This window comes from Centroberyx gerrardi, chromosome 2, assembly GCF_048128805.1.
Source record: "Centroberyx gerrardi isolate f3 chromosome 2, fCenGer3.hap1.cur.20231027, whole genome shotgun sequence".
In the NCBI taxonomy this organism is placed as follows: Eukaryota; Metazoa; Chordata; class Actinopteri; order Beryciformes; family Berycidae; genus Centroberyx; species Centroberyx gerrardi.
In genome coordinates, this window is record NC_135998.1 from 27,707,492 (window position 1) to 27,719,655 (window position 12,164).

The following is a 12,164-nucleotide window of genomic DNA, read 5'->3' on the forward strand; positions in this document are numbered from 1 at the left end:
AAAACTGCTTTGCTAGCTCAGTGTAGTTGTAACTAAAATTTTGGCTGGCAAAAAAGTTTTTTTTTCCCACAGTCTGCTGGTAGCAGCTTTAAATGAAAGAACACGCTTTGGCAGAATAATTAGAATTACTGAATATACCAACGTGGAAAATTAGGCTGGTAAAAGATTTGTAGTGTTGGTTTTGGTAAATTTTCTGTATTCTGCCCAGCCCTAGTTACTATGACTAGAATTTGATTTAGTCTGGTTAGAAATTATAATGGGTTGATTAAAAATGTTTTGTATCAAATTTCCTGAATACAGGCAACTGCTTTACCTCAGCCTTGAGATACTGTAGCATGTGTAGCTCTGAGAATTCAATCTCAACAAAACCTGCATGATAACATACTGTATATTGCAGGGAGCAAATATAAGATAGGCAATTAAAAATAAGGATTAACAGACTGACACTGACCGTATTCCACATTAAATGTTTATTTATTTATTTATTTATTTATTTTTTAGGAAATCAACATCTTCTCCTGTAGTCATTATAACACTCAAATGCTATTACACTACATAACAGGACTGGTGTTGTATTTTGTACACTGCATCAAAATCTACAATGTGCCTTACAATTTTAGTGAAATAGTCCCACACTCAACTGTGTGCCTCACTTGTTTCATTTCTCCTCAGTGCAGGAATTTAAAATGTTCCCCAATATAACACTTCCCCCCCCCCCAAGTCAAGTCAAGTTAATTTCCACTGTGCTGATAATAATTAGTTTAATTTGATTAGCTTCTTCATTGTGATGAACCAACAGGGAACATGGGTACAAATGGGGAGCTGTGATGTCAGATTAGGGTGAAGAATAAAATTTAAATATCAAAACAAGACTGGGACGCACTTCCAGACTACAAATGCACACAATTATATTGAACTGAATTTCCCTTGCCCCTCTTTATGCTGAGTTTTGACAAAATAATACAGATTTAGGCTTAATACACGGTCAGTATTTACAAAGGAGAAGAAGCTGTGGGTGTAGCTGTTATCCTGCTTTCATTCAGCTTCGCAACACACACACACACACTTTAAAATTGCAAATACACCACTATTTATCTTTTATCTTAATGTGTATTTTGATATCCTTAAAGGAGGAGGTAGAGGTGTGTGCGTGTGCGTGTGTGTGTGTGTGTGTGTGTGTGTGTGTGTGTGTGTGTGTGTGTGTGTGGCATGTACATGAGAGAAGATGGCAGGTGTTAGATGATGCAAGCCTACTTGAGAAGGCCACCAGTACACCTCGGCGGTATCGGTGGCCAGGCAGTATCAGAAACGCATCACTTTTTTAGTGCTTTAGTGTTGAGGTCGGCACACTTGAGCTTAAAACCTGTTTGGCGTCCGCACACCAACACGCTGTAGAGGTAGAGACACTGCTGACTCCTAGTGGTGCAGCATCGTAACTGAGAAACACAATTCAGAAAAAACACAGGGATTCCAGTCATGAGAGTGCTAAGAGGGAAGTTAGTGCAAGTTAAGTCAATCGTAAGTACTCCTTCTCTCTTCTTCCTCCCCGTTCTCCCTTTTCCTGTTTGCATTTTTTCCTGTTTCTCTCTCTGTCTTCTTGGGCAAACTGTTTTCTGTGCTTTGTGTGCACATGACGCAGCTCTATGTGTGTGTGCATGTTCAGCGTCATGTGCAGCCATGTGTCAAAGTTAGTCAAACATACAACCGTTTCCCATCCTGAAGTGCGATGTGGAGGTAGCAATATTTTTACCTCCTTAACTCTCTGTAGGACCGACAGTGAGCCAGCGAATCAGAGGAGATTATCTAAATATGAAGCCAACTTTGTATGTGAAGTATGTGAAGGCGGGGCCAGAGAGCCAAAATATGAAAACATCTAATGATCAGTGTTGCCAGCTACAAATAAGAGTCTGAAAGACCATTTGTTTAGGTAGATTGAATCTATATGAACACACTTTACTCTCTAAGATATAGAACAACTGTCTTTTTAGTGTCATTTTAGATCTGTCTTAACATAATTCAACAAGCTCCCTGGTTCTTTATGAGCGCTTAATACATTCGCTATAAAAAAAAATAGCTCTTCTTCATTCTCTTCTTTTGTCATTAAATCATATTATATCATGGCCTGGGAAAATTCTTTATTCGGAATGGATGGTGTCTATTAAATTTGTTTAACCAGACAGTCTGACACAACTGTTTGACCATATTCTAAATGAAGGTTTAGACATGTGGTTTCTAAGGCAAGTTATATCCTAATCTTAAAAAGCGAATTAGTCCAATTTAATCCAACATAGTTTCATTTAAAATAGTCTAACCAGCTCGGCCGTTTGTTCACAGGTCAGTTGTTTAACCAGACGTGCAGCTGATCAATCGTGGATAAATGAATAAGATTAGTTGCATCAAAGAGTAATCCAGACCGGACGCTGCTCACTCTTCACGTCTTACGTCCTAATCACCTCCTCTAATCCTATTCCTCTGTCCCACACTGTGTAGGGGCAAGTCCTGCACACAGGCTGTCTGCTGCACTGCAAGCAGTTGTCCATGCACATTCTGACTGTCACATTTGAAATTAGTATGACAATATTATGAACTTTTGCACTGTCTATTTAATCCAAATGATTATCCCATTCACTGTAACAACACACATCCCAATAAAAATACACATTAATGCATAAAATACAGGATGATATGACTTGTCACACTATGGCTCCCATTCCTACTAAGACAAAAAAATAAATAAATATATATATATATATATGGAAAATAAATGGATGACCATAATAGTTTTAATAAAATGAATCAGTGGATTTAATAAAGATATTGTCCAGTGGCCTCAAGCTGCTTTCTCTGTGTTAGTTGTTGAATTAATACTGCACATATAAACACAAAACTGCTTTTCCTGCTCTACTACAACGGCATTGACAGATTTTTTTTTTCATGCATAGATTTAGCTTTTGCACTCAAAATTTAATGTGGATTTGGCAACTGTTTATTCCAAACTGAAGGCAGCACTACACCCCCAAACACTGAACTGCCCTGCCAGCTCTATCATAAGATATTTCCTCAAAAGAACAGTTTTTATACTCATAACTTCAGCGGTGCAAGTTCAAACATCATGTGGTGCAAAGTACATCAGAACTAACCATAGGCTTATAATAGACATAAAACACATTTGGGGTTAATACATTTTGTTAATACTCTTATAAGATAACCCACATTGCTCGCAGGAGTAAATCAATAATTAAATAAGTGTGCAACACTACTGCATACTTCAATGAGCCAATTCGTGCAGGGTTCAACAAAATTCTTTAATTAGCTCTGTTTGTTCTGCCTAATACACAGTTGGCTTACTATACAAAGCAAGTGGCCCTTCTACCTGCCAAAGCTGCTGTTACCTTTGGGATCTAAAAATGTCCTCATACAGAAGACTGCTGCTTGTGTTGCTCAGGCGGTTGCAGTAGGTTTGCTGGTATTAACACTTCTACTGTTTATTTTTAGCTTATGAACCTCCAGCTGCTGCTGCTGCTGCTGCTGGAGTTGGCAGAGATGCTGGTGGCTCTGTTCAGGTTCAACTGAAAAAATTAAATAAGCTAAAATCAGATTTAGCTTAGTTACACTTGCTCTACTATCTCTAGAAACAAAATTCTAAATCTACTAATATACAAGGGTGACGAGGTGGTTAGGGGGAAATGATTCTTTGGAACATCAGACATACAACATAAATCAAGCAGTTTTCATTTCAAATATTTTGTGTGGCCTATTGACAAGACAGGAAGGATATTTGTGCCTAGACCCATGTGCTGCATCTCTATAAAGCAACTGTTTTTGCAACTAAGATTCATTCTACAGCATCATTTTTTGCATTCCTAAATTTAGCAACAGCACTGCAAGTTCAGTAGAATATTTGACGCTGAGCCCGTCTGCCGATCGCTCACTGGAACTCACATCTTACAAGCACATTCACTTAAAATGATGATAGTTATCTGAAATTAATCAGCACCCCTGCAGCAATTCAGAATAGAATATTCACCCAGGCCGTGATTTACAGTAATAAGGTTTGTCCTATTTACTGTAGTAGTAAAGTAATGATGACTTTGCATAAGAATCTCATGTGATTATTGGATAGGATGGTTGTGTTTCAGGTGCCGGTCCGAACCACAGATGTTACTAGGGGGAAAAGAAGTTACTAGAGATATTGCTAGCAGAAAGTTAAATTTTTAATGACAAATTTTAATGAACACTCTGAATTTTTAATCTGTGGCTATGTGGGTGGTTCCGCTTCATGTCAGGTGGCTCTTGGCCCCCGCATCATCCAATGAAAGTGGTAAACACACACGTTGTCAGGTATCATCCATTGCATAAGTCCAAGAACAACGTGTGCTCGTTTTCCCTCTTCCTCATCTGCACCGATTTTGGAACACTGATTGGGAGAATTTCATTATTTTTCAGGAGCGCTTTTGCCATTCAGCCATTACGTATCAGTGCAGATGGAGGAAAGAAAACCTGGGGATAGAGTCGGTGCTTCACTGTGTATGATGTAGTGCAGTGGATCTCAACCATGTGCCATCGGGACCCAAGAGTCTGCAGGTTTTCGTTCCAACCAAACACCACAGCAGCCGATGGCACGTGGCAAAGATCCACTAATGCAGTGACACTACACCTGTGGGGAATAAATGCACAGAGCTGGCCGTGGAGCTCCAGCAGGGATATACAATTTACAGTCTGCTGCCCCTCCTTGAGTGAACAAGTAAACAAGATCATCTCTCTCTCTGCTCCTCCCCCCTCTCTCAGCCGTCACCCCCCCTCTCTCCCCGTCAGTGGCGTCCCCCCCTCCGCGACGCCTCTCTCTTAAGAGGTTTTCCCTGTTCTCTCGTTTCCCAGGTAAAGACTCGCATGGGCCCAAGGAGGGAGGGGGGGAGGGAGGGGGTTCCTTTTTTTTTTAAGCCAATCTCACCATTTCCTCTTTCATCATCTTTAAGAGCCCTGCTCCAGCAAGTACAAGCCCACAGTAAATACTGAACACCTGTTAGTTGGCAAGCATTAAAGGCATTTTCCCAGAGGGGAATGAACCTTTTTTAAAGTTTAATTTGCCCTTTATTTTCTCTGCTGTTGTATTTCCTTTAGTGTATGAGCAAAAGCTTGAAAATGAGCTTATGTCCTTATGAGCCAAGATTCAGATTGACAATAGGGGCACTGATAGAGGCCTGTTTGAATGGAAACCCTCCGTTTAATAGGCCATATGGCAGATAAAAACGATTCTGCTGCCAAGTCCTGTCAGTCCTTGCACACGCTCAGTTCAGTCGAACTCGGCGCCGCCTCTCTGAGCTGCGGGGTCATGTGAGTCGCCTGCGCTCCCCTGAAGGGCCGAGGACAGAGGGAGTGTCGGGTTCAAGGACGCAGCCTGGAGGGAGCTGCCGGAGCGGCGCGTCGGCAAAGCGGAGCCGCTCGGCGACGGCTGAGGATGCTGATGCGCCTGACGGGGTCGCCCGTGTGTCACAGCAGATCGGAGGGTCGCTCCTCAGGCTCAGGCGTCACAGCCCGACGAGCGGTGGAAAAACTTGCTGGATGGGGCTCTAGGTGGAGTGTCCTAACTCGGCGCCACCGCCTCTCATTTTGCGCCCTCTAATCTCTGACCCGGTCACTATCTCCTTCCTTTTAACCACTGATCCACGGTCAGACGTTATGTATCGCTCCTGTAGAAATGCATCTCCACCAGGGTAAGGCTAGTCTGACCGTAGAGCTTTGGTTAAGCGTAAATGTTAACTTATATCTCCCCACCTGATTCCCTCTACGACATTGAACTGAAGTTCTATGATCATCACTCACGTCACTCTCCTTTAACACGACCTCCTTCAAGCCTAACACTCAGCGAGGATGACTCCCTGCCCCCGCACCGCCCCTCCATTGCATCTCATCCTCTGAGCTCAGCCAATGAGAGGCTCGTCCTCTGGGCTCACACAGTCTTGATTCAGCCATACAATGCTCAAGCGATGCACTGTGCCTCATTGCATGGCGTGTTTGTCACATTCCTGGCACATCCTCATCAAAAGCGTTGTCATATCGTCACAAACTATCAATCATACTAAATGTATCTGTATGTTGACGTTAATATGTTTGTGCAGCTGTATTCGTGTGTGGTGTGTTGCAGTGTGTTTATGACTATTGGTCTCTGTTACCTACACCACTGTCCACATGCATTGTTCTGTTTTTTTTGTCCATCATCGCTGATACACTCACCTTCCTCTTGTTTTCATGTAAATTTCATTCATTGGTCTGCTTTGTGCTTTTTCTTGTTTGTATATGTGTGTGTGTGTGTGTGTGTACACTTGCCCTTGGTTCTTTCCTTCACCCCCTCGCTCACTCTTCTTCTCTGTCACTCCCAGAGTTTCGTTCTCCGTCTCACGCGGCCGGTCTGAACCGCTCAGCGTCTCTGAGCTGCACTGAGCGCGCTCCAGAAAGCAGCTCTGTGTGTGGCAGCAACACCCAGATCCCAGGCACGCCCTTCCAGTACACACCGGACTTCTGCGTGCGTGCGCTCACAGACCTCCAGTTTGTCAAGGTAACTCTCTTTTAACTACACTAGGTCAGTTTCAGCAGGCACCAGTTAGTCAACTCTTTACCAGTTTAACAGTGTATAATACTGTAAGTCCGTAATACATAAGGGATAATGTACAGTGAGCTGGTCATTACCGCAAAATAAGGCTCAACAGGGTGAATTAAGACCCCAGTTGCCCTGAAGGGGCTTATTTTGTAATAATGACCGGCTCTCTTTACATTATCCTGCTTATTACACACCTACTTACCAAAGCCACAAAGTATTATTTTTAAATTATTTTATTACAAGCCTAAGTATTTTACAAGCTTTTCCCTGCAACCACTGCAACCATAAAATGTCTTTAGCTAACATCCATGGGCTATACACATGGGCAGCAGAACTGTAACCATAGCAACATATTCCAGTAAGATTGTTGTTCAACCTCTATCTAGCAATCAAAAGTTTAATTCTGTCCGAATTAATGAAAAAAATTAATGAAAAAAATTAATGAAAAATCTTCCAAAATCTGTCTAACCTGGGTTTTGCAGTCAGCAGGGATTAACGATAAGGTGTTGCTATGTAATTTGATTAAAAATCAACAAACTTGACTGGATTTCTTGAGTGTGGAGTGATATGATAAGATGTGAAACAGTGGTCTGTTGCTCAGAGGCCTCAGAATGGGTTCATTGGCCAATCAGAACTGAGCACTCAACAAACCTCATCGTTGTGTTCTGTCCTCCTCAGATCACTCGTTCCCAGTACCAGAACGGCCTCCTGGCCTCCAGGCTGGACAGCACCCCCCAGTCTCCAGAGGGCAGTCACTCTCGCCTGGACACGTCCGTCTCCCTGCCCCCCGTGACGCCACCGGCGGCGCGCGCTCCGCTGCCCCTGGCCACCCCGCCTGCGAAACGTCCCCTGTCCCACCCCCACCCCCACCCTCACCCTCAACCTACACCGCCCACCAGCCGCTCCGCTCTGCCCCAAACCGCCCCCTCCTCCTCCAGCCCCAGGCCAAGTCAATCCCTGCCCCAGCCGGCGCCCCCTCCGAGCAACCACGCCCCCCTGTCCCACACCCCTCTGTCCTCTGCAGGTACATGCGCCCCTCACCCCCACCCGACTAAAGCCTCCTCTCTCCCCTCCAAGTCCCAGCCGCCTCCTCTGCCCTCTGCTGGTCCAGAGAATGGGCCGGGAGAAACCACCACTCTGCTCAGTGAGCAGCAGAACTGTGTGGGCCCTCGCAGGCCAAGCCACCCCCACATGCACCCTCACCCCCACCCCCACCCTCACTCGCACGTGCACACCATCAGTCACGCACACACTGAAAGCACCATCTAACTCCCATCCCTTTGGGGGTTTGAGAATATTACACTCACTTGTTCACACACGCACACACACTTGCATTACTCCTTGATCTCGTTTGCTTGTTGTCCCCCGATTACCCAACTTGTAGATGTCTGCGGGATGCTGAGGATCAGTACATCATATGTATTTTGTGAACGGATCCTCCTTTGTACCTTCCTGCATGTCCCCTCTCCAACCCCGACAAAGTGAACGAATAGAGTACAAAGAGGAGCGAGGCACAGGGAACACTAATGAAGCTGCCCAGAAATTTCAATATGGTTGTGTGTGTGTGTGTGTGTGTCTGTAAGTGGGGAAAGTGACGGGGTTGTCAGTGTTGTGCTGCTCTTAAGTCATCTCTGAAACTTCCATTCCCACATGGCATGTCCAGTTTCTGTGACAACCATATAGCGTGATCAGTGATTACTGTTCTGTTGATTTTTTTTTTCTTCGTCTCTGAATTTCCTTTATTTTTCCAAAGATTGAAGCTTCCAAAAACGACAAAAGTTAACGGTCAAGGTTTTATGTCTGATTTTGATGAGTACGCTTTTTTTTTTTTTTTAGATAGGCCTCTTTGTAGAGTGCATGTTTGGTTTATCGTGTGTTCTTTGGAAATGAGATGACTTGGGTTAATTAAGGCACAACCTTGACAGATGAACCTCGGCGTATTACTTGGCTTTCTGTCGATGCGTCAGATGTCTTTCGCCGCCGTCTGTGACACCGCAGCCTCCGGACTCTCAGTGAGACGTCTGTTTGACCAAGTTAGCGAGCGAATCGACCGGATTTGATGTTTCCTCGGGCATTAATGAGATTCACAGGTTCCATCAAAGATTTTACATGACCAAATGTACTGAACGGCTCCTCAGTCTGAAGCTGAAGTGAAAGTTAAGTCGATCGAAGACTGGGCGGAAAGGTGGGTGTCTCGCTGGCCTACCTCTTGACCACAGCAATATATGATGAATTGTTTCATTTTAAAGAGTAATATATTTATTTAATTTGTACGTATTGGAGATTTATTCGATTTATTGTTTTGTATACTCGAAGATTTTATTTTTTGCTTTCTTTGGACACTTTGGTTCTTGAGGACACTGAAGTAACGAGTTCAAGGACGGGCTGCGTGCTTCAGATGACGCTAACCGCACAGAGACTGTTTATTGTGACCAACTCCCCCGTAGCACCCCCACCAGTACACCCTCACTGTGAATAGAGCTGTGTGTGGCACCAGCTCCCTCTCCTCGTTTCACCATTTCAAGACATGAGCACTAGACTAGCCTTCATCTTGAGTTGCTGGGACACTGTGGATTCACTGAAAACGAATTGATGGACTGCTATACAGTGATTCCATGGATTTCAGAACTCGTGGTTTTATATCACACTGGATTTTGTTATTTATTTCCATTGAGTTGTGTCTCACCAGACAAGTTTGACATTGGTTATTGCATCACAAAACAAGCAGTATAGTGACATGCATACAAAACGCTCCAGAGCCACAGATAGACTATGGTTGACTTTTTAATCCTATGCCATCTGATGTTATGAATGTGAGGGCAATTTTAATGAGGGTGTTGTTACATATTTGCCGCCGAAGCTGCTTTGTTATGGGGAACGGGGAAGCAGCATAGCTCTGATGGTAAAACCTGGCCAAACTCTCTCTGTCAAAGGCTCTGAACTGTTTTGCTTGCATGTCACAATGCAGTTTAAAATTCCACGTCTCCATGGTGACGGTGGAATTCAGATGTCACAATGGCGTTCCAAAGTTCTTTGTCTTTATGCCATTCCCGGTGAGTTTTGGTTATGATTATCGCAAAGAAAAAGTATATGGGTGGCGGAAACGTTCCATACGATTTTACCTACTGTGTGTGTTCTGATGATGACATTCCAGACCAGGGATGAATACATACATGGCACTTGATACAATGTGAAGTACATTTTATTGTGTGTGTAAATGATACTGTACCTAGTCGACCCATGTGTAGAGCAGACAGGGAGTGTGTGATGCAGTGGGAGTGATTTAAAGAAGCTGTTGGGTTCTGTTCCAGTGGACTAGAGAGAGAGAGAGAGAGAGAGGGAGAAAGAGAGAGAGAGAGAGAGAGAGATTACCATGAAGACGACTGCAGCTCCTCACTCCTCACTCTCCGTGGGTGATTGGGAGCTCAGACATTAAAGCTGCTAGCATGTAATCTACCTATTTTTCCTATGTATGCAGTGACATTGAAGTAACTTAAGTGACTGTAAAGACAAATTATTTTGTTGATAGTGACAGTGATTTATTTACTTTGAAAAGTTGCGACTTAAAAAAAAAAAAAGACTTTATTTGTATAAGCTAGCACTGATTTGAAAACACTTTAAACTAGTGAGTTACATAGCATTAAGTTAGAAGAAGTGAATATTTAACATGATACTGACTCCAAAGCGTTTCTCCTCTGCAGGATTATGTCCTGAATGAGGAGATGAGCACTCTGTGAAGACCAGAGAGTTAGATTTTGTAGGCAAAGACAGGACCTCACTGATTTAAAAGGGAATACCTGCTCTTTAAATACAAAAGTCTATAGTCAACATAGCCTTACCCTCTATTTGAAGAAATCTTAGACCTGCCTGCTGGTTCATATAGGTCTCATGTAGCAATTGGTCTTATATTGGTTTCCAGTTAAGCCACTGGTTGGCTGTGTGACTACCAGTTTGTGTACTGGGAAATGTGAAAACAATTGTTCTGACTTAGTAATGTTGTATTTATTGTAAACATTCTATTTATTGTTGTTTTTGTTATAGGCTCGCACCCGAGGGTGTAGTTCTGTGAAACGGGCTTCCAACGGGCTTCCAGCTTTCAGCGGGTCACATGAAAGACTGTGTTCAGTTCCCTAATTGCTATTTGTGTTATATTACTGTAAATACTCTGTACATGACGAGATGGGCATTTGTGTGATGGTGAGAGAGATGTTGAAAATAGCTCGCATCTATTTATGAGGAGAGGTGCGATGTTGAGATGTGTTATTTCATTTGTTTTGTTTCCATTGTTTTACTAGTAAGGCATTGCATAGCAATAAACATTGCACAGACTTGACCTCAAACAATAATTTACTCCTCCGCTCTTGCATAGATTTCTGCTATACTTTGTCATCAGACGTGATAAAAACTAACCAAAGCATCGTCTCAGTCAAAGTCCTCTACCCCTCCCTGACCCCCTATCAGGCATGTCTGGCCTTCATGGGCCTACTGCTGCTCGTGAGGTAGACTCCTTTCCCATCCTTCCCTCCTCGCTGTCCACTGCCATCCGGTTTCTCACTGTCCTCCTTATCGTCTGTCCCGCTCTCGTCTTCCAGCCTCCCACGCTTCCCTCTCAACTTTCGCTCCTTTCCTGCCCTCCTATTTATCACTCTCCGCCCTTATCTTCCCTCCACTCCCGCCGCTCGGAAATATTGAAATTCCTCTGGCTTTGACTGCTTGTCCAACCCGCTAAGCCGTTTTTATTGTTCGGACCCTTTTATCATGGGACTGGAGCGGGGGAGCGGGGCTTATCAGCAACTCCTGTAGTGTTGTTTTTTTAGCTCCACATCAGTGTGATGATTAGACCTGGAGGAAGGTTAAAGATTTCTGGAGCAGGGTTCTCAGGCCAGTGAGTTTTCCACTGTGTATAATTCACAACTTGGATGGTTTGAATTAGATTTCATGCATGTGGAGTTGTGGAGCAGCGGAGAAGAGCCCAGAGTGAGGGGAGTGGGCCCCCAGATGGAAGAGTAGTGACCCCACACTGTATTTCTGCATCTATCACCATGTCCTTTTCAGCTTCATGGCCTTCATACTCCAAAACTACTTCAGAATTAAAGTTTTTATTTTTGTCTGTTCATTCCCCCAAGTTATTCAGTCCAAATTACTGGTTTGACATCATTTAATATTCAGATATTGTTGCAACATGTTTGACTTTTATTGTTAGTTTCTTCTTTTATTGGAATGGGTGACCAACGACGGAGGAGCATTTCCAAACTTGGATTGTTTAACTTAAAGCAATGTGTACATACTGTTTTATAATGACTGTTAGGCGTTTTGAAGAAGTCTATAAGGTTAATAAACCTGAGATATATTTCTCTACTGAAAATCTGTCTGTGTGTTTGTTCTCTCATTTGTAAGGAGTGCAGTTGTCATGGCTAGAATGAAGTTTTAAGCTGTGCTTCCTTTTGGTTCACATGCTTACTAACTAGGGTTTGCTCATTGCACATTAACTGGTGTGAGCAATACATGAGATGGGAATAGATCCTCAAATCAAAAAGGTTTTAACTGTAATATTTCAGTCCTGTGG

At 43.4% G+C, this 12,164-nt stretch overlaps 1 protein-coding gene across 1 annotated transcript in view; it reads left to right on the top strand.

The window, feature by feature from the left end:
• The window catches only part of cnnm4a (cyclin and CBS domain divalent metal cation transport mediator 4a), a 19,540-nt gene extending 11,673 nt beyond the window's left edge, over positions 1 to 7,867 (top strand). The window contains exons 6-8 of the mRNA XM_071898186.2: positions 4,789 to 4,878; positions 6,381 to 6,556; positions 7,277 to 7,867. Of these exons, the coding sequence (XP_071754287.2) occupies positions 4,789 to 4,878; positions 6,381 to 6,556; positions 7,277 to 7,867 (857 nt within the window). The remainder of the gene's footprint in view (positions 1 to 4,788; positions 4,879 to 6,380; positions 6,557 to 7,276) is intronic.
• The last annotated feature ends 4,297 nt before the right edge of the window (positions 7,868 to 12,164 follow it).